Source organism: Eretmochelys imbricata, chromosome 2, assembly GCF_965152235.1.
Source record: "Eretmochelys imbricata isolate rEreImb1 chromosome 2, rEreImb1.hap1, whole genome shotgun sequence".
NCBI lineage: Eukaryota > Metazoa > Chordata > Testudines > Cheloniidae > Eretmochelys > Eretmochelys imbricata.
The window spans coordinates 194,149,218-194,172,381 of NC_135573.1; the positions used below are offsets into that span (position 1 = coordinate 194,149,218).

A 23,164-nucleotide genomic window follows, 5' to 3' on the forward strand; every position below is an offset into this window, starting at 1 on the left:
AAATCTGTTCAGGAGCTAAAATTAATTTTAAATTAAGGCCTTTAAGAAATTTAGCACCTGGGTATCAGACTTCTTTAGTCTTTAATGATCTTAACTGAATAACAGACTCTTAAAACTTTACATATGATTAAAACTCACTGAATTCTTTGTATAGGCTAAAAATCAATTAATTATTTTTATGATTTTTTTTTTTTTTATGGCTGTTCATGTTCATAAAAAAAAAGTTTTTCCTGCCATGGAGGCTGGTACAGAATCTTCAGGGAAGGCTACAAACTGCCCTCTTTAAAAATGGCAGCCATTTTCTATTGTTCTCAATGCTACTGAAGCCACAAGGTACCCTTGACAAAAGTGCTTGCCAGAAGCTGGGTATAAGCAACGGGGTATGGCTTACTTGAGGATTACCTGTTTTGTTTATTCTCACTGAAGCACCTGGCATTGGCCCTGGTTGGAAGACAGGATACTGGGCCAGATGGAACATTGGTCTGACCCAGTATGACTGTTCTTATGTTTTTATGCTTGCTACATCATTCCCCAAATGCTCAGTGTCCTACGCATAGTTGAGGGGAATTCGGCTTCACTCTCATTGACAAAAACAGATGACAGGCAGCCATTTTGAAGGAGGGCAGACATTATTTGAGTTTTTCTGAAGATGTTATGCTCCAGCCTCTGATAGATGAACTTTGTTATGAAAAATGACGTAGAAATCACGACACTTAACTATTTCTTTTCAAAATCACCCAAAGGGTAGGGGAAAGGGTGAGTTTGGCCTGAGAGGGAGGGATGTGGAGGGCAGGAAAGGGATGGAAATTGTTGAAATAAAGCCACTTCTGCAGGCCAGTATGTTCTCACTACTTTGTGCTACTCCAGAGTAGGGTGGAGTAGCCAGAGCAAACCAGTGAAACTTGACATGTTAGAATTTTTTTTAAAAATTTAAAAAGGTTGATATTACTTATATTCAAATCATTACAGAAACCACATGGTAGTATTTCTTTCCGTTCCTTGTTTGATAGTAATGTGTGAGGTTTTTGTCTGGGAACTCTTTGTAATTAAAAAAAAAAAAAAAAAAAAACCACTAAGATAGAGCTACGTTTGAGAGTACATATCATCAGTAATTTTGAGGTTTGAGTGATGAATCACTAATTCTATCTGGTAGAACGTCCTCTTACCAAGGGCTACAAATTGGAGCCTCTTAGCTGCTGCTGCTGGTCATGAGAGGAGGGATTTATGGGTTGGGTTGGGTTGGGAGAAATTGGATGGGAGACTAGTTCCCTGCTGTGCCATAGGCTTCTTGTGTGACTTCGAGCAAGTCGCTTAGTTTCTCTGTGCCTTAGTTCCCCAACTGTGAAATGGGCTAATACATCCCTACCTTTTAGGGGTGCAGTGAAGATAAACACATTAGATTGTGAGGCTCTCAGTATAGTAATTGTGGGCCATATAAGTACCTAAGCTAGAAAAATAAAGAACAAAACATAAATATGATAATTAAGCTCTTGGGCAGCAGCTGTCACTTTTATGCTCACACTATGAGTAGCACAAGAAGTACTACTACAACATAGATATTAAATTGTAGGCTATTTCTTCCTCTCCCAGTTTCTGGAGGCTCATTCTTGGGGGGTTGTGCACTGTAGTCCTCTAAAAGACACGTGAGCCAGAACACAAAAAATCATTGGGATTTCTGGAGCTCAGAGGTGGCTCACCTAAAGCTTTGTGCTCATGTAGGGTCTAGTACGTCACAACTCCTTCCAGTCCTGCTTAAGATGTCCGCTTTGTTTCTGAGGCAAGAGTTGTCAGATCTGTTCCATAGAAACCATGTAGAAATATTTAATGTGCCCCAAGTTTGAGTGAAGGGGAGGGTATGGTAGCTAAAAGAACCTCAGTAGTACAGTAACGTTGAATGTCTTCAAGCTGGCCTGCACAAGGGTCTGTCTGTTAGTAAGTAGATTATTGTTTTTTACTTCTGTTGATGTTGATGCTTTATTTGCACCAGTTGGGATGATTGAGTAGCAGACTGTGCCTCTTAATTTTTTTAAAGCAGAAATTAGCCACATGCAGTGCCAATCTGCAAAGAGTTATGTGTATTAGACCGTATGAACTGGAACCGTAAACCCACTGAACATTAAACCCCACCAAATGAGGGTAGACTCATCCCCACCCCCGTATTCACTCACTATACCCAGCATACTGAACATAGCCGTTGTGTGGATAACTTACCCTATATCTCGATGTCTGTACTCTGACCGGTTAAACTTTTCCCCCAGTCGGGGAGATTGCAGATTATTATGTGATCCTTGCTCCACCAGCTCCTAAATCGAATTTTGCACCCCTTGATAATCTGTACCTTATCCCCTGACAACCAGAAACTTCTGTGCTTGAACTCAGTACCGTTTCTTATTTCAACATTATCTTAATAAAATTATTATATCACATTCACCTTTCTCCTCCTAAATCTGCCTCATTCCTTTCTCTGCTTCTTTTACTTTCTCTCACCATTCCTTTCTAATTTTTTTCCCACACTTAAAACAGCTGGCAGAAGACACCTAATTCCATGATGAGTGAAGCTGTTAATGACTGTTCAGGACTGGGGAAGCACAAAAAGTGTTGGATCTACAAGATCTTGTAAATGTGAATCCTACAAATAATTCAGAACTGAGGGAAAAAATGTATATGTGAAATTCAGAGGGGGAGGGTCAAGCTGAAAGGTTAGTGATGCTGCCACACAGGAAAGCCAATTATGGAGGAGAGATTTTTTTCTTCCAGCCCATAAGGGAATCGAAGCTATGGGTTCCGCACATGGAATAGGGAATGCTTCCCACATCTCTAGCAAATCTATGTTGACAGGTCCAGAAAAAGCTGCATCCAGACCTTGTAGACTAGCTTGGTTGAGTCTCTTTTCTAAAACGTTGATACAAACTGCTTAAATGACTGGTTTTTGAGACTAGTCGAGTTGTCTAGTATTTAAATAGCACAGGGAGGGCTGTGGAGGTGACGTGCTCAATCCTTGGAGGATCAGTTCATGTTCCTGTTTTAGCAATCCCGCTGGTTGGTTGAAGGATTGGTGTTTACAGGCTTTAAAAGGAATGTTGCCATGACATTGGAACTTAAGGATAGATAGAAGTGATAGGTTTCTGCCATGTTGATGAACTTTATGTAAAATTTTCCAACTTCTTAGAGAAGAAAAGATAAACTGTGCTCAAGTGGGGATAGGAGTTAGGATATTGAGCCCCCTATGTTGAGATGTCTGGAAAGCATGCAGATAACCCCAACTGGAAGTTTTGCAGAAAGGGAAATTTATTTGAACTCTCTCTGAGGTTCTGGAGGAAACTCAGTTAAAATCTGAAAAGGATGTTGTAAATGAGTTAGTTCAGTCTGCTGCTCCTGCTGACATGCATCTCAGGGTATGTCTAGACTAGGATAAAAGAGGTGTGGGTTTTAAAAAAATGTGTTAGTGAACTTGTTTGTAAAACCCTATCTCAACAGGGCAAATTATATTTTTAATAGATGTTTGAGGTGGGTATTAACCTGCCATAGCATTGGCCTCCAGACTAATATGTTAAAATACAATTTACGCCATCTACAGTGGTTTCAAAACATGTTGATTCAAATAAGTTGGATAACGAGATTTTAGGAATACACTACCTTGTTTAGCCTGGGCAATCCCTTAGTTGCCTTTGCTGTGGTGTTTGACAGTATGTTGTTTAAAAGCTGAAGACTGTAACAGGTCTGGGTCGTTAGCAGGACACAGAGGAAGTGGTTCTGTTATCGTCCAACATCAAAGACTTCAGAGTTGGTGGTAGGCAGGGCCATTAGGGCAATGCCTTTTTGTCTTACTGAAATAAATTGAGAGGATTGCTGAGGGGATTGCCTGTTGGCAAGGTAATAAGTAGCACCCAGCTAGGAAGCAGATGGGGTGGAGTCTGACCATCTAACACTTAAGAAATTAAAAGGAATCTAGAAAGACCAAAAGCAAAACATATCAATCTTCCCCTTCCCCCTTCTCCCACTCACCAGTGAGTCTGGAAGGCCACCCGAAATCTTTTCATGCTTAGCTTCCATTGATAGGAACTTAATGTTAGAGAGATGTGGAACAATACGCTAGTTGGTGGGGTTTTGGGGGAGAAAGGGATTTTTATTTTTTTTTTATTATTTAGCTGTAATTGATGTCTTAGATCAGGGGACATAAATTGTAAATCTGAAAACTCTAAAATGCTGCTGCCAATCCCTTGATGGAATAAAATGAGACTGATTTATCAGGACAATATTGTCATATCAAACTGAAAAAAGTTAGCAACTGTATTTAACATAATTATAGTTTGATAGAGAATTGTCTGCACCACCGCTGCTGCTGCTGAACTGATTTGAGTATTAATGTAGGCAAGACAACATTGTTCACCAGCATTGTTGCCTAGATCTACTCTGAGCTTTGTCAAATGACAAAGGGGTGAATATGCTGGTGCCCTGTCAGATCTAGTGCTCTCACCAGTGAAGCTGCATAGTAAATATCCAAAAAAGTCCAATATTCTCAAGGCCTGCTGGGTGTATCTTTTTTTTTTTTTAACCACTGTTTCTACACTTCTCCTTAAACTGTCTCGTTTGCAAGGACCTGCCTTGTGCAGGTTCTGCACTAGTATTAAGCTAGTTACTGTATAAGAAAAGGGTCTTTATTTCTAAGTTTTAAGATGTCATGGACTTGTGTGTGTGTGTGTGCGCTGTAAAAGGGCATTGCAAACAATAGCGATAAACTTTATTATAGGTCAGCCTGTATCTGGTCCAAAATATAACTTTTTGGCAAACTGGAGCTCCCTATAAAGCCTAGGACAAATAGAAACATGTCAACAATTTACAAATAAATCCACTTGAACAGCTTGTTTTAACTACCATCCCCCATGCGCTGAGATCCTGAAACTGACACTGATTTTGCCAGTGAAACTGGTTTGGTTTTTTTATTGCCCAAGCTAAAAGAAGTGTAAAACTGTAAACACCATAAATAGTGTCAGATCAAACAGATTTACTCAAATCACTCTTAGATTTAAGATTTTATTTATAAAAGTGGTAGAAATGTTTGTTTACCACATATGATATTTAGGTTGATTGAATCCCTTCAAGTATTTAATATTCTTCTTTGTCCCGCTGTGTTTGCTAAATTCCTTGAATTAAAAACTTGGGGTGGGAAGAGTGTCAGGAAAAATCAATGTTGCTAATGCTGGCGTTTCTGGAAATTGCTCATGCCTAAAAGTTTCTGGGAAAAGCTTATATGTAAAAAATGCAAACCAAAGTTGTCTGCTTTTTGCTCTAAAAATGGAGCTTTGTTACTATTTCTAGTCTGCCAGTTTTCTAGCTTTTTTAGCCTTATTTCCATCAAAACTCTGCGTTTTTGTTTTAGTCCCCCTTCCTTCAGCTCCCCTCTCAACTCAAAAGAATCTCCCCTCCCTCCCCCAAACAAATAAAAATTTCCATCTGGCTGGTCTCTGGCCCTAGTCTATGTTGAAAACTTAAACCAGCTTAATTAGGTGGATTTTAGGAATAGTTTTTAGTTAAACCCAGTAAATATTGAGCAGAGACAAACTGATACAGCTCTGGGTAGTCAGTTTTTACTTGGGGAATATCACTGGATAGGGATTGGAGTAGGGACACATTGGAAGCAGCACTAACATCCCAAATACCAGCAAAGCAATTGGAGCTTTCAGTTTTACCTTAATTTGACAAAGTATTAAAAGCCAAAACAAATCCAGAAACGCAACTTGTCACTAGTTGCTATATATAGCATCTTTGCTATTTTAACCCATCTGTTTAGCCCACTTGCAAATTAGATTTAATCTCATAAAGGTGCCCTCTTTCGCATTGTTGCCAATAGTGATGGTCCCAAAGTTCACTCACTAAGGGGCTTCTCTACACTGGCACTTTACAGGGCTCCAACTTTCTCGCTCAGGGGTGTGAAAAAACACCCCCTGAGTGCTGCAAGTTTCAGCACTGTGACGTGCCACTGTAGACCGTGCACCAGCAGTGGGAGCCACGCTGGTAGCTATTCCCCTTGTGGAGGTGGGTTTTTTAGCACTGGGAGCTCTCTGCATAGCCACGTTAAACTGCTGCCGCTGCAGCGCTTTAACGTTGCTAGTGAAGACGTGCCCTAAGATGCTGCTTCCTGACAGCACAGGGGAGCTACCATCTTAGTTGAAGCCAGGTTGGCTTCACTTGTGTGGGGAACAGTGGGAACCAGTAGCTGAAGAAGACACTTTCCATTATGAAGAATTGCAAAAAAAAATGTCCATTAATCCTAAAAACGTCTCAAACTATTTGTTGCACCAAATCTATTCAGAGGAGTGGGTAGGAGGAAAGCCTGTGGTGAGGTGGGCATGTGCAGAAGGAAATGGGGAGATGGAAGCGGACTGCTTTGCTCTGCGCCAGAGGGGGAGAAAGCAGCCACGTGGTGTACTGGTGAAATTAGCCCTTAAAGCTAAAGTAAAAAGGCTTAAAGATGCTGCTGCTGATCTCCAAACCATTAGAAATACCACATGTAACATTCTCTTTGGCATTCTTGTTTGATGTTCATTTCTGACATTTTAAATCTTTTACAAAAGGAAACTTCCCAGACAAAACTTGCTTAAATGGACTTAAGGTGAAGGATATATAGCTGTAGTTCACGGAATAAACACATCACAGGGGCTGTTGTAATCCTCCCTAAAACAAGCATTACTAATTCAGGATTCAGAGTTAGGGTCAAGGCATAAATTTAAAAGAAATGTAAACATATTAAAATTTGGAAACGCTGTAGTAAAGGCATTTAGAACACTTAACTCCACCTGTTGTGACCTCATGAGTCAAAAATGAAAAATCAAATATGTTTTTTAGAAACCAGTTGAATTTAATCCAGACCAGCAAATACCATAATATACTAATTATAATTGTACATTTGTTTTGCATGGTGTCATTATAGGCTAGAATTGAAGTTACTTGGAAATGCACAGTTAAGACACCTATACCTTAACATGTTTGGATTCTTTCTAAGTTTCCTGGTCTTGTAATGCTTTTTGTGATGTTAATTATGACATCCCTGTAAGGATTTTACTCTTGAGTTACTGATATATACTTTCAACCTTAACTCTATTTTAATGTATTTTTTATATTCACAGATAACATTTACATTAGCCAGATCCTTGGCTTATGTAAATTGGTATAGCTACATTAATTTCGGTGGAGCTATGCAGATTTACAACAGCTGAGTATCTGGCTCTTGAGTGTTACATACGATTCAAAAGGGACTGGAGAAAATCCGTGTCTTTGAAAGATGCAAATTGTTTTCATGTAGTTTGTCAGTGGGATTATCAAGTAGTCCTTTTATGTAGATTTTAAATGGCATATCTTTCTGTCAAATCTTGGAACAATAGGGGAAGAATGGTTCTAAAAAGTCAGTCATTTTTTATGCTACTGATATAAAAAATTAAACCAGTCTGATGGGAAATAATCAAGATGGAACTGTTTCTGAAAATTTATACCAGCATTTGGCCCAGTTTCTAGCTTCTAGTATATTGATAGGAGACCAGTAAAAACTTGATGCAACATAATTTGTTATAGCTTTTTTATAATGATTGGATACGGTTTTCTTCATATATTCATCTTGCCTCCTAAAGAGTGGAAAACAGATGTGCTCTGAGCTATGTGTTTGAATGATCCTAATTGTACACTACACACAGTTCATAAGCAGATCTCTAACGTTCCTTTTGTCTTTAAATAAATGCACCTCTTTTATTTTGAGTGTCAGTCAGTTTCTAGTTTCTTCCGGCATCCAGCTGTGCACCCTTGCCTTTATATCACAGTGAATGTAACTGATAACACCCCTTTAATGTCAAGACATCTCTGAAGTCCTAGTCCTATGGCCTCTGGAGTGTCACAGTGGTAGACTGTCTCATATTAAATTGCAGAATGCACTTCCTCAGTGTATGTAGTCTAGGCAGAAGATGCACTTCTCTGATAGAGCCTGAAGTGTCCTTGAATGCCTCTGATACCAGTTTGCTGTTCCCCCTTTTTGTGGCAGCACCACTGAGCTCCACTCTGGCTACGGAGTGTAGGAACTGGTTGAGCAGGTCTGGATACGTTGTCTCACCTTGGAATGGAATGTTTGATTCCAGTATTACCCAGTGGGCTCCTTAGCCCAGACCTTGCCTCTCACTATGTTTGTATATGCCGGGGTGTTTGTATAGCTCAAGTGCTTTGAAAATGTAAAATGTTGTCTGTGTAAGTACTAAGTAATTATTCCTATTAATAATAAACTGAAAAATTATATATCCTCTTAAAAGCTCCCAGGTACATGGAGAATAAAGACTATCCCAACAGAAGCTATTGCAGTATATGTAATAATACGCGCTTTGAAATCTGAAAGTATGAACAATACAGTATGCCCGACATTTCCTCTAATATTAGAGTTCTGTACGCTTTGCACAGTTGCTACTGTACAAGTAGGTTTGTGGCAGAGAGCTGGCAGGGTTGAAAGGTTGCTGGCAGGAATAGCTCAGTGATTGGCAGTGTTTCAGTGCTACAGCCATCCTTCATTGAGACTATTCTCCCTTCCACAGTCAGCTGGGGTTTTGTAGTGACTGCTTTTTACACACGCACACGTTTTATTTGTATGTGGTGTATTTTAAGGTTTGGGCTATGAAAACAGGAATAAAAAGACAACAGAAACTGAGGCATGTCAAATCCTGAAAGAGCAGTCTTTGTCTTTGAGCACTACATTTTCATCATCTAGGTAGATCACTCCAAAATAACTAGAAATGATCAATACAATTCAATAAAACTTCATTTTGGGACTCTCTGTAGGAGGAGATGTGTTGGCCTCAACAGTAGAGTATTCCTGAGGTACTTACTGAAAACCAAGCTGAGAAAGAAACTGAACCCTGAAAAGAAGACAGATTTAAAAATGGATCTTTGAGGCTGCCTGAACTGTGATTTCTAGAGAAGATGGAAGTGTCAACACACTGGGTAGCAGAATTTTGTCTATGGAGAGCTAGGAGAGTTTGATTCAGATAGAGTTAAAAAGATTTCTACTTGAACTGGATAATTAGACCACAAAATCAGCCTTGTTTATGTGGAGGATTCATTTTGTCTTGGATTTGTTCTTTGACCATCTTGAGGAAAGGTAACCTATTAGAGGAAAATACAAAAAGCCAAATTTATCTTAATGATACACCATAAAAAAAAAAAAAACCCACAAGGCTCCTAGCAGTATTAAAGTGACAGGTTTTAAAATGAGATTACCTCTTGCTGTAGCTGGTGGAGCTCCAGATCAATTTAAGAAACACTCACCTTTTCACTGTAGCAGAGGAAGCTGATAAATATTTAGATTACTTGGCCAATCGCAGGTGAGGTAGAAGATGAGCAATTCATTTTGAACACATCAGACTAGGACTGAATTAATCTGGGTCTGCCTCCATAGCTTCACATGAGAGTTATGGACGCCTTCTGCTGAGCACCTGCTTTCAGATCCTCTTTAGTTTTGTTGTTTGTTTAAATGTAAAACTGGAATCATCATCTTCTAAACTGTATTCAGTTGGCCAACGCAGCTTACAACTGAGCCGGTTCTTAGTTCTCAGAGGCCATTTGGAAGGCTGTCTAAAGCAGACTCCTAAGAGGAAATAGAACTTGCTTCTCATCTAACCCACATATTCCAGCCCTTTCATTAAAGGGGAGCTCTGTCTTGCTTCTGGGGGAGACCTCACAGACCAGCAGACTGTGATTACAGGAATGAAAATGGGTTACTGCCATCTCCATGCATCTTTCTCAGAATCCTTCTCATCACTCCATTCTCGCTGAGGCTGCAGTTCCTTGACCTCATCTACTGAGCCACAGAATCTCTACTCTTCCTACAACACAGGCTATTTGTTAATTTGGTCTAAGTCAGGTGTCAGCAACCTTTCAGAAGTGGCATGCCAAGCCTTCATTTATTCACTTTAATGTAAGGTTTTGCGTGCCAGTAATACATTTTAACATTTTTTAGAAGGTCTCTCTCCGTAGGTCTATATATTATATAACTAAACTATTGTCGTATGTAAAGTAAACAAGGCTTTCAAAACCTTAAAATTAAAAAGCTGATCTTACACCGCCGGCCCGCTGCCAGCCTGGGGTTCTGTTCACCTAGGCTGGCAGCGGGCTGAGCAGGGCCTGCGGTCAGGACCCCGGCTGGCAAGGGACTGGCAGCCAGAACCCCAGACCGGCAGCAGGCTGAGCGGGGCCAGCAGTCGGGACCCCAGACAGGCAGTGGGCTCAGCCTGTTGCTACTCCGCCCGCTGCCGGTCTGGGGTTCCGTCCGCCATCTCCTGCCAGCCAGGCTGTCGGCCCTGCTCAGCCCGCTGCCAGTCTGGAATCCCAGCCCTGCCCACATAGAGTGGGTACCTACCTTCTCCCTGGTTCTAGCCCATTCTCTTCCTCTCTGCACTGAGCTGAGGGTGGGAGAGCACTGAGCACAGGGCTGGGGGTGAAGGAGCAGGCTGGGGGCTGGGGTGTAGGGTCTGGCCAGGAGCTAGAATGAAGGAGGGGGCTCAGAGTTGGGGCAGGAGGTTTGGGTGTGGAGTGCTTACCTGGGCAGCTTCCATTTGGTGCAAGGGGTGCAGGAGCTCCTGTTTGGTGCTCAGGGTAGGGGTGGGAATGTGGGGGGTGCAAGAGTCAGGGCATGGGCTGGGTATGGGTGGGGGGTGCAAGAGTCAGGGCATGGGGTGGGGGGGGCTGGGTATGTGTGAGGGGTGCAGGAGTTAGGGCAGGGGGCTGGGGGTATGTGAGGAGGGTGCTGGAGTCAGGGCATGGAGTGTGGGGGGTGCTGGAGTCAGGGCTGGGGTGGGGGGGGTGCAGGGGTCAGGGCAGAGGGCTGGGAGGGTGTGGGGGGTGTGTAAGGGTCAGGGCAGGAAGCTGGGGTGTGTGGGGGGTGTAGGGGTCAGGGCAGAGGGCTGTGGTGTGTGGGCTAGGGTCATGGGGGTGCTCCCAGCCCCCTACCCAGAGCGGCTCACGGCAGGGGGCTGGAAGGGATATCATAGAATAGAATCATAGAATATCAGGGTCGGAAGGGACCTCAGGAGGTCATCTAGTCCAACCCCCTGCTGAAAGCAGGACCAATCCCCCAATTAAATCATCCCAGCCAGGGCTTTGTCAAGCCTGACCTTAAAAACTTCTAAGGAAGGAGATTCTACCACCTCCCTAGGTAACGTATTCCAGTGTTTCACCACCCTTCTAGTGAAAAAGTTTTTCCTAATATCCAACCTAAACCTCCCGCACTGCAACTTGAGACCATTACTCCTTGTCCTGTCCCCTTCTACCACTGAGAATAGTCTAGAACCATCCTCTCTGGAACCACCTCTCGGGTAGTTGAAAGCAGCTATCAAATCCCCCCTCATTCTTCTCTTCTGCAGACTAAACAATCCCAGTTCCCTCAGCCTCTCCTCATAAGTCATGTGTTCCAGACCCCTAATCATTTTTGTTGCCCTTCGCTGGACTCTCTCCAGTTTATCCACATCCTTCTTGTAGTGTGGGGCCCAAAACTGGACACAGTACTCCAGATGAGGTCTCACCAATGTCAAATAGAGGGGGACGATCACATCCCTCGATCTGCTCGCTATGCCCCTACTTATACATCCTAAAATGCCATTGGCCTTCTTGGCAACAAGGGCACACTGCTGACTCATATCCAGCTTCTCGTCCACTGTCACCCCTAGGTCCTTTTCCGCAGAACTGCTGCCTAGCCATTCGGTCCCTAGTCTGTAGCGGTGCATTGGGTTCTTCTGTCCTAAGTGCAGGACCCTGCACTTATCCTTATTGAACCTCATCAGATTTCTTTTGGCCCAATCCTCCAATTTGTCTAGGTCCCTCTGTATCCTATCCCTGCCCTCCAGTGTATCTACCACTCCTCCCAGTTTAGTATCATCCACAAATTTGCTGAGAGTGCAATCCACACCATCCTCCAGATCATTTATGAAGATATTGAACAAAACCGGCCCCAGGACCGACCCCTGGGGCACTCCACTTGACACCGGCTGCCAACTAGACATGGAGCCATTGATCACTACCCGTTGAGCCCGACAATTTAGCCAACTTTCTACCCACCTTATAGTGCATTCATCCAGCCCATACTTCTTTAACTTGCTGACAAGAATACTGTGGGAGACGGTGTCAAAAGCTTTGCTAAAGTCAAGAAGCAATACATCCACTGCTTTCCCTTCCTCCACAGAACCAGTAATCTCATCATAGAAGGCTATTAGATTAGTCAGGCATGACCTTCCCTTGGTGAATCCATGCTGACTGTTCCTGAGCACTTTCCTCTCATGTAAGTGCTTCAGGATTGATTCTTTGAGGACCTGCTCCATGATTTTTCCGGGGACTGAAGTGAGGCTGACTGGCCTGTAGTTCCCAGGATCCTCCTTTTTCCCTTTTTTAAAGATTGGCACTACATTAGCCTTTTTCCAGTCATCCGAGACTTCCCCCGTTCGCCACGAGTTTTGAAAGATAATGGCCAATGGCTCTGCAATCACAGCCGCCAATTCCTTTAGCACTCTCGGATGCAACTCATCCGGCCCCATGGACTTGTGCACGTCCAGCTTTTCTAAATAGTCCCTAACCACCTCTTTCTCCACAGAGGGCTGGCCATCTATTCCCCATGTTGTGATGCCCAGCGCAGCAGTCTGGGAGCTGACCTTGTTCGTGAAGACAGAGGCAAAAAAAGCATTGAGTACATTAGCTTTTTCCACATCCTCTGCCACTAGGTTGCCTCCCTCATTCATTAAGGGGCCCACACTTTCCTTGGCTTTCTTCTTGTTGCCAACATACCTGAAGAAACCCTTCTTGTTACTCTTGAAATCTCTCGCTAGCTGCAGCTCCAGGTGTGATTTGGCCCTCCTGATTTCATTCCTACATGCCCGAGCAATATTTTTATACTCTTCCCTGGTCATATGTCCAACCTTCCACTTCTTGTAAGCTTCTTTTTTATGTTTAAGATCCGCTAGGATTTCACCGTTAAGCCAAGCTGGTCGCCTGCCATATTTACTATTCTTTCGACACATCGGGATGGTTTGTCCCTCTAACCTCAACAGGGATTCCTTGAAATACAGCCAGCTCTCCTGGACTCCTTTCCCCTTCATGTTAGTCCCCCCAGGGGATCCTACCCATCCGTTCCCTGAGGGAGTCGAAGTCTGCTTTCCTGAAGTCCAGGGTCCGTATCCTGCTGCTTACCTTTCTTCCCTGTGTCAGGATCCTGAACTCAACCAACTCATGGTCACTGCCTCCCAGATTCCCATCCACTTTTGCTTCCCCCACTAATTCTTCCCGGTTTGTGAGCAGCGGGTCAAGAAAAGCTCCCCCCCTAGTTGGCTCCTCTAGCACTTGCACCAGGAAATTGTCCCCTACGCTTTCCAAAAACTTCCTGGATTGTCTATGCACCGCTGTATTGCTCTCCCAGCAGATATCAGGAAAATTAAAGTCACCTATGAGACCAAGGCGTGCGATCTAGTAGCTTCTGCGAGCTGCTGGAAGAAATATGCCCTGATTCCCGCCCCGTCCCCACCTCTTCTCCGCCTCCTCCCCAGAGCAGTGAGCATATTGTGGCTCTGCTTTTCCCCCTCCCCCGCAAGGGCCATCAGCTGATCCGCAGCAGGGAGGGAGAGGAGGAGGGGCAGGTACCCAGCATGCTGGGGGAAGAGGTCGGGGGAGCTTGCCTGCTCTGCAACAGCAGCCTGCAGGACCAAGCTTCTTCACCCTGCCCCTGTGGGGGGCGGAGAAGAGCGGGCCGGGGCGGGCAGGATTTTTAATGGCACACTGCTGCCTGCCGGGGTCCCGGCCTGGGTTCGGCAGCGGGCTGAGCAGGGCCAGCAGCTGGGACCCGGCACGCAGCAGCATGCCATTAAAAATCAGTTTGCGTGCCGTCTTTGGCACGTGTGCCATAGGTTGCCGACCCCTGGTCTAAGTTATCCAGGCTTTGAGAGGCCAAATTTAGGTGCCTGGAACTTTAATATCCCATTTTTTTGCAGTTTCCTTTTAAAAGTAACTTCCTCTCTGCTCTTATCAGGGAGATCTTCTACCAGTCAGGAATATTGCTCCCCTTGTCTTAAATGTAGATGTTCCTTACCCACATTTATAATCAGATTATAGAGTTCTAGCATGACAGTCTTTTATCGAAAGTGATGTTCTTAAAAGTTCCTAACCCAAGTCAGATTTGATCCAGATGTCATAAGATTCTATTAACAACTTCCCTACCAGCCCATCCAATGACCATTACCACAAGACACTCTACTTAGTTTGAAGCCCCTACTAGATAGACAGCTACTTACAACACTTTTTCTCTATTCTGTTTCTCAAGATTGCATTTCTGAGGATTATTAGCCTCAGCTGTCAAAACATGAGGTCCTAGCCGTACAACCCTAGTGTATTGCAACTTCCATCTTCTGAAAATGCTGATAGTTTCACTTTATTAAATATAAAACAGGAAAGTTGACTACACTTGTGTCTAGAGGACTTGAAGTTTCAGTCTCTATCAAACACTTGCTCATGTCTCTTCAGTTTTAAAGTGTCAATAGACTTAATTTTATTTTCATGTGCAGCCACTCCTTTCTCCAAGTTGATTTATTTTACTAAGTCATATATAAAAAGTATTGCTGTCTACATACAATTGACTTGCATAGAAATGGCATACATTAGTACAGTAGTTCCCAACTTCTGAGGGTCACAGCTCCCCTTATCCCTGTCCAAGCCCCCACCCAGCCCAGGACTGGGAGCAGGGTTGTGGCTTGGGAGTGGGGGGGCAGGGGGAAGAAACACAGACAAGTGTAAGGGGGCTGAGGCTGGGGCCATAGCTGGGGGTGGGTCTGGGGCCAGGGGCTGAGGTTGGGGTTGGGAGCAAAGCCACAGCTGGGCTGCGGTGGGGGCCAGTGGCTGGCCTGCGGCAAAGTGCGGCTCCGCTCCCAGCCTCTGCTCTGGGCCAGGAATAGGAGCTGAGGCTGGGGGTGGGGCCGGGAGCCAGGGACAGCTGGGGGTGGGGAGGGGCTGGGTAGCATTCCCTCCCCACACTTGTGGAGACTGGGCCTGGCCCACTGCATTCACTCCCCCCCAGATGTTCCTTATTGCCCTTCTGTGGGGGCATGCTCCAACTTTGGAGACCTCTGCATTAGTGGAAAACAGAAGTCTTACTAGAAGACTAGATTTGTATCCTGTAGCAAATGCATTGTTAGTCTAAAATACTTGGGGATCAGAAAGTCATTTTGGATTCTCAACACACATGTCTAAAGGATGTAGGTTTGATATTGGACTTAATCAACATGTGCATGCTGGACCAAATTGTACATTAACTTGAATCCTGTGCAACTGCAGTGGTATCAGTGGGGTTTCACAGGCTATGCTGGCGAAGAATTTGGTCCTATGTAGTGAATTTTGTATAAATTCCAGCATCTAATATGTGAAACTGACATGCACTCGGGAAAACTACATGAAAACAGCTGCCTTGAACTTTGTCCTACAATAGCATTATGAGAGCACAGTTGACCTATTTCTGTTCTAGTGCTGGAGGCATTGGGTTAAATGTAAGAGCCATCACCTAATGCAACTTTAATTGGTTTGACTAAGCAATATGCGTGTCCTGTTTATTCTCCAGCTGAGTATTGAACAGGCGCAAGCTGTGGCGGAGCAGGTTGAGATGAAAGCAAAGGTGGTGCAGTCTGAAGTCAAAGCTATGACATCTCGACATAAGAAGGCCCTGGAAGAACGGGAGTGTGAGCTGCTGTGGAAGGTAAAAAGCTTTTTATATAGGTATAGTTAGCTGTTCTAGTTACTAACAATTAACCTTTTAAGATGGAAATCTGATCTGTCTTTAAATTAGAATAGGGCCATATTATGATACCCTTGTGTTGAGTTGTATTTTGAGTGGTATTTACAATACAGGTAGTCCTATTTTAAAATCAATTTGAGGATTAAGGTATTTTCAACCTGAATGAGAATGGTAGAATGTGGCTCATAATAAATATATATCCATGGGATTCGAAATGTGTACTTTTAAGAACAAAAATGTACGGTCACAGAGGAATGGATAGGAAATGCAGTAGCCCTGATTCTTGCTGGATCTGCAAATAGAGCTGGCCAAAATACAGGATTTCTGGTTCGCAGAGAAATTGTGAAATTTGGTTTCTGTCTGATTTCTGCATGGCCCTGCAGCAGCACAGGGAACAGGGCTTGTTCAGTTATTAAACAGACGAATTCTGACTACTTCTTCGAGTGATGGTCCCTATTCTATTCCATGGAGGATTAACGCATGTGCACAGTGCATCTGCAGCTGGAGATTTTGAAATTAGTAGGGTCCGTTGGTCCGTGCTGATGCCTTGTCTTGCCTCATGGTTTCATCCAAAGGTGGGGCAGACCAACCGCATTTCCAGTTCCTTCTCGCCGCTGCATGGTCTGGCCCGGAACTATTAGTGTCCTCTTGTGTGTGACGCACTTAACAATGTACAATTGCATGTCTTGTAAGTGTAATAACACATGTCCACACTTCACCATTGCAGAACTTCTTCCTTCATCTGTTAAACATATAACTGCAGTCTTCAAACGCTATGTACATTGACCGTATGGACACACTGGCTGAAATTTCTGAATGTTTGCTTGGCTGCATTACTGATGGTGGAGTAAACTCTGCAACAATGAAGTGATTACACATTTCATTAACTTTACAAGGCATGTGTCTCTTGCCATTAACATCTTGAATGGATTTCTAAAGTACTGAAGAAAAACATATATATAAACTGAAAAAAAATTGTCACTCTGCCTATAAATCCTATTATGCCAGACACTTAGTGCTCCCTGTGACTGGAAGATGGGACAATTGCAAAGAAAGAAGACTATTTTTAGTTGTTAATAATGACCTTTCTTTTAAGTAGCAAACTAATGCAGCAAAACATCATGGCAGAAGTGTTTGTTGCTTTTAATTAAGGCTATATTTGTCAGAGGAGGGGCCAGTGATTCTCAGCAGGTTCAGTTTGCAATGTGCATCCACATTTCCCCTAATTATTTTCCTCACATGGACCACATCTTCACAGAGCGTTTGTCCTGCAGACCACTTCCCCTTCCGTTCATGATCTCTTAACATCCCTGTGGCAACTACGCTCCAATTTTATGTAGGAAACAGTGGTGCAAGTAAAAATCATTTCTTGCACTCATGGGAGGGACACAAGGAAGGGTACGTGACCTCCCCACGTGACCCTCCACGTGACTCCTCCCAGCCCGGGGCCCCCACGCTCTTCCTGTCCCCTCCAATACCCCCCTTACCTGTCTAAAATTTTACAACTGCATCTGTTTAACAGATGCAGTTGTAAAACGATGCTTTGGGCCCCTGGTGCCACCTGTACTTCCAGGTGTCATTGAGGATCCAGCAGCACCCCAAATTGAAAACTTCTTAAATGAAAGAAGGATAGGAAAGACAATCACCCCACTTTCCCTTAACACACTATCAGTTCTTCCCTTATGTCCAAACTAAGCTTCTGCCAGCTTGCCTTTATCTAAGTATTGCTCTCCCCCGGCACTAGGAAAGCAAAGATGCTGCACGATCTGGGTTTGATGGAAAAGAGGCATAGAATTGTGTGTGCCATGTATTATTTTCTTCAGCATGACACAGGAGGGGCAATCAAAATCAGCCTGGCAGAACATGCATCAGAACTGTCTCTGGACAGATAAACTAAACTGTGTCATGGTATTGTACCCAAACATTGCATTTTAGTGGGAGATTCAACTTCCTTTATAGGAATAGAACAGACTCCTGAACCTCTTACCACAAAAGTGGTCTATGGACGTGCAAATAGTAAGAGTTTCAGGAGTCTGTCAGACTAGTTTGGCTGCAAAGAAGAATTCTATATACACTAGGGACAACACCTGATACCTGTCAGGCTGCAGAACTGGGCTGACATCAGAATCCAAACATCCTCTGGTCAGTGCAAGCAGAGGCATTCTTCTAATGGTTTGGACTTGATGTGATGGAGTATGAATGTCATGGATAATTCAGACCAATGGGGAGAAACAGAATCAAAAACACTGTTTAAACACCTTCCTTCCCCCCAGCGCTCCCTTCTTAAGGGCTTGACCAACTTAACAGCACAATGCATATGCTAACAAACTTAAACAAAGCCTTTGTTTAAGTTTGTTAGCATATGCATAGGCTTTGTTTAAGTTTGTTAGCATATGCATTGTGCTGTTAAAACCATATAAAGAATGAATGCCCTCCCTAGCCATGTTCTGCTCCTTTAAGGAGCAGACCGCAGCCCCAAGTCTTTCGGGTACCCCCTAAAAATCTCTTGCCGATACTGCGTACTGGAGAGGGCTACCCTACTTGCACTACTGGTAGGAAAGCAACACTAGAAAAATATTTCTGAACTATTAGCTGTCTTTTAATATAAATGTAATGGGTTTGTTTTGCTTGTTTTTAAGGTGGAAAAGATTCGTCAAGTCAAAGCCAAGTCCCTTTACCTGCAAGTTGAAAAGTTGCGTCAGAATCTAAATAAACTGGACAACACTATTAGTGCAGTTCAGCAGGTCCTAGAGGAGGGTCGTAGCATGGATATTCTCCTGGCTCGGGATCGCATGCTGGCTCAAGTGCAGGAGCTGAAGAACGTGAGAGGCCTTCTACAGCCACAGGAGGATGACAGAGTCATGTTCACTCCTCCTGACCAGGCTCTGTATATGGCCATTAAATCAATGGGGTTTGTCAGCAGTGGGGCTTTTGCTCCTCTGACCAAAGCCACTGGGGAAGGTCTCAAACGTGCACTACAGGGCAAAGCGGCCTCCTTCACAGTGATAGGCTACGACCATGATGGTGAACCACGCCTTTCAGGGGGCGATATGATCTCTGCAGTGGTGATGGGCCCTGATGGAAACTTGTTCGGTGCAGATGTCAATGATCAGCAGAATGGAACCTACCTGGTCAGTTACAGACCACAGCTTGAGGGAGAGCATCTAGTCTCTGTCATGATGTGCAACCAGCACATAGAGAACAGTCCGTTCAAAGTCATGGTAAAATCTGGGCGCAGTTACATTGGCATTGGACTACCAGGGCTTTCATTTGGCAGCGAGGGAGACAACGATGGCAAGCTATGTCGCCCCTGGGGAGTTTGTGTAGACAAAGAAGGGTACATCATGGTTGCTGATCGCAGTAATAACCGCATTCAGGTGTTTAAGCCCTGTGGCACGTTTCACCACAAATTTGGCACCTTGGGTTCCAGGCCTGGTCAGTTCGATCGCCCTGCTGGTGTTGCCTGTGATAGCTCGCGTAGGATTGTTGTGGCTGACAAGGATAATCATCGCATCCAGATCTTTACATTTGATGGGCAGTTCATTCTGAAATTCGGGGAAAAGGGAACCAAGAATGGGCAATTCAATTACCCGTGGGACGTGGCAGTCAACACCGAGGGCAAAATCCTGGTCTCTGACACGAGGAACCATCGGATTCAACTGTTTGGACCTGATGGTGTGTTTCTGAATAAATATGGCTTCGAAGGGGCACTCTGGAAGCACTTTGATTCTCCAAGGGGTGTGACTTTCAATCATGAAGGCCATCTGGTAGTGACCGATTTCAACAACCATCGCCTCCTGGTCATCCATCCAGATTGCCAGTCGGCACGCTTCCTTGGGTCAGAAGGCACCAGCAATGGCCAGTTCCTGCGCCCACAAGGCGTGGCTGTGGATCAAGAGGGGCGCATCATTGTGGCTGATTCCAGGAACCACCGAGTGCAGATATTTGAGTCAAATGGTAGTTTTTTATGCAAATTTGGCACTCAGGGAAGTGGCTTTGGTCAGATGGACCGACCTTCAGGTATAGCTGTCACCCCTGATGGCATGATTGTTGTGGTTGACTTCGGAAACAATCGAATTCTCATCTTCTAATCTGTGCTATCTGAATTAGGAAGAAACTGTCTCAGGGAAATTCTTTTTAAGAGAACGAAAAAATACAACGTTAATTCAAACCTACCTCATCTTTAATTTTTTACAGATGAATGTACTTATCCTTTCTGCAGGGAGTGATCCTGTGAAGTTATAAATTCTATCTACCTCATTATCTTTTGTTCTCCTCTCTTCTCCCCCACCCCCACCCCCCCGCAGTAAGTTTTACCTCTTCCCCACATGGGGCATCATGCACCAACATGTGTTGCTGAACACATGAGGTGGGTGCATGATGAATTCTGTAGACTAAGCCAAAAAGGCGCACTCTAATTTTTTTTAATGGGGGGGGGGGATCAGTAGCATTAGATATTTGTAGAGGATTTATGTTCTTGATCATACTGTGGTTTTGTGGGGGGGGGTTGTGGGGGGTTTTTTGTTTTGTTTTTGTTTTTTTTTAAATGCTGCTGCAGCAGAGAACTTTTTCCTGTTCTCCATTTTATACCTCAGTGTGTTTGATTTATTGTTCAACATAGTGTCTTGTTCCCAGAAGACTTTGATCTTTTTGTGGAAGTGGGTGAGGTTCGCTAGTCAGGAAAAGCAAGTTTGCTTTTTTGCATATGTGTTTTTGAAAAGTGCAGTAATCCTACAGCACAAAGTGAAGCCCCTGTGAAAATGCACAAATTTCTTGGGGAAAAAAATCATTTTTGGTGACTTCATGTAGTTGTCATAAAAAGTTTAATGAAAAAAGCAGGACTTTCTGTAATGTGTTCTCTGTTCTATAATTTCTTTATAGCCCTTTGTCTGATTATTAGCCACATTTTAAAAACAAGGTTCCATTCTTCCTTCCATCATATGTATGTCACTGTTATGTGTATCGATGCCTGTTGCATCAAAACACGGAAGATTGAACCCTGGAGTTAAAATTTGTTTCATGAGAAATGTCTGTGGGGTTTTTTTTGTTTCGTTTTGTTGTTCCCATAAAGGCTTTAGTTAGAGGAGTAAAGATTAATAGGTTTGTCAGGACAAAGTAAATTTTCCCAAAAATAAACATAAAGCACAACTTTGGAAATTCAGGGTGCATTTCAGAGAAGTCCACATTTTTTAAAAAATCAGATCACAAAACCAGTCAGTGACATCAGCTGAACTTTTTGTTTTCTTTTTCCCTCATCCCTCCCCTTTATATAAAAAAAAAAAAAAAAAAAAAAAAAGTTGGATTGAAAGGATCGAAGGACATTTTTTAATGTACAGGCATTCTTAATGGCACCTGGTGAAAGGTAACCAACATAGGGAAAAATGGAGCCATATAAAGCTCTGCATCATCATTCCTTGACATCACCGAAAAACTGCATTTAAAATGGGGACAGTGTCTAAAAACTAGATTAGTCAGATTCTTTAAACTCCATAAACTGCAAAATTTAGCTCCAATGGGGATAGGGATTTCTTGTTTTTCTGAGAAGCTGAGATCTTGAGGAGGGGCTTTGGTTACCAAGCCACGTGAATTTTATTCCCTAGTGGATTACAGTCCACATTTCAATAGCTTGCATCTTAATATGTTAGATATTGATGTTGACATGGACTCTTGAGAAATTGCCCTGCCTTCTGGATGGGACTGTTATTGGCAAACCATAAAGGCTAATATGGGGGATGGAGAGATTTTGCATTGTGCAGAATTGAAGAGTTCATGCATCAATTAGGTTTTTTTTCCTCTGCAGTGGTGTAAGATTAGTGTTATCAATTCCAGCAAGAGAAGAGCCCTGAAAGAGAAGCAAGGTTATTAACTAAAAGCCTGAAGAAGAAAGGGTTCATCTCTTCTACCAGCCACCACATACACAAGCAACCTGAAATATTGAAGGACTCTTTCCACATTAATAAGAAATTTCAAGGTGCACTTTCACTTGCTTCCACTGCTTTCTGTATTACCATAACATCTCCAAGAAATTAATTTCCTGTTTTTAGAAATCCTAATAATTTGTCCAGACTTATGACAGCAGCCACGTAGGAAGGTGAGGATTTTAAGAGGTGGACAATGAAGAGGGAGTCAGTGAGATCACAAGAACCCTTTTAAAACCGGAAAAAAAAACCAAAACCCTAAATTATACAGGATAACGTAACTGTGCTATTTTCAGCTAACACCTCATGAAGCAAATGCTCAGCAATGGGCATAAACTGGGTTTAATTTTAGGGATAGTGTTAAAAAAAAATCCAAGATAATCTTTTAGAGAGATTTGTCATTAAACCTGTATATGACTCTTCAGAATTTGTGTGTAAGGGAAAGCAAATTACCCCTTTTAGCTTTCACAACCCACTTTCCTTCCTTTTGTGGTAGCCTGTGGAAGCTGATACTGTTTGTTTGTTTTTGTTTGTTTGTTCTGTGTTTTTTGCTGAGAGAATTATTTGTAACTTGGCTGTGAAAACAAATTAGACTCAAAGACCTAGATACCAAAGATAACCGGTTGAAAGCTTTAATTTGACAATTTGCAGAATACTTCCATTTCACCTCTGTTTTACTAAAAATGCTTGGCCTTTTTACCTTGACCTTTGTGGTTGTCACTGCTGGATTATGCCAGAAAAGCTATTATGCTTAATGCTTACTGATGGTGACCTTTTGTATTTTCTGTTCTCCCTGTGTGGCCACCCCAGCCCCCAGGCTTTTTTTTTTTTAATTTTATTTTTTTAAATATAAAGTGTTTTGGGGCTCCTGACATGCTTTGAGTTGAATTGCAACAAAATTCTTCTTGTCTGTCTCCATCCCTATATTGCATAGAGGTGTGAGGGCTGGTGGAATTTCCATTGACCGTCACTATGTCATATGTTGCTGCACAAGACTGGAGAAGGCCACAAGCCTGTCTTTATTTGGGGGAGGCACAATGTCTTTCTTTACAGTTGCTGTTTACTTAATTCACTGGATCTGCTTACAGCACAAACAAGACTATTTGACTTTGAAGTGTTTCACATCACATGTTGGGAGGCTTTTGTTTTTAAAAAACGGCTGTATAGCTACCCAAACGATTTCCTATACTGTTACTGTAATAGATAGTGCTAAGCACACTTGTTCTCATTGAAAAATATTAGTGTAGCTTATAAAATGAAGTGCTTATAATACGATGAGAGTAAGTAGTGTAATATTATAGGGAAAAGTTTAATGCCAACATCATATGTCCCATAGGGGCTTGTTTATTTGGTATATAATTGGTAGGATTTCAAATCTGGCTCAGCGTTTGTTCTATGTATGTTCATGGACAATTGTTGGATAATGCCTCCAGTGTCCTGATACATGTAGAAAATAAGC

General features: G+C 43.1%; 1 protein-coding gene across 1 annotated transcript in view; it reads left to right on the forward strand.

Annotated features, from left to right (window-relative positions):
* Window positions 1–19,878, forward strand: part of TRIM71 (tripartite motif containing 71) — a 96,637-nt gene extending 76,759 nt beyond the window's left edge. The window contains exons 3-4 of the mRNA XM_077809300.1: window positions 15,614–15,748; window positions 18,427–19,878. Of these exons, the coding sequence (XP_077665426.1) occupies window positions 15,614–15,748; window positions 18,427–19,878 (1,587 nt within the window). The remainder of the gene's footprint in view (window positions 1–15,613; window positions 15,749–18,426) is intronic.
* The last annotated feature ends 3,286 nt before the right edge of the window (window positions 19,879–23,164 follow it).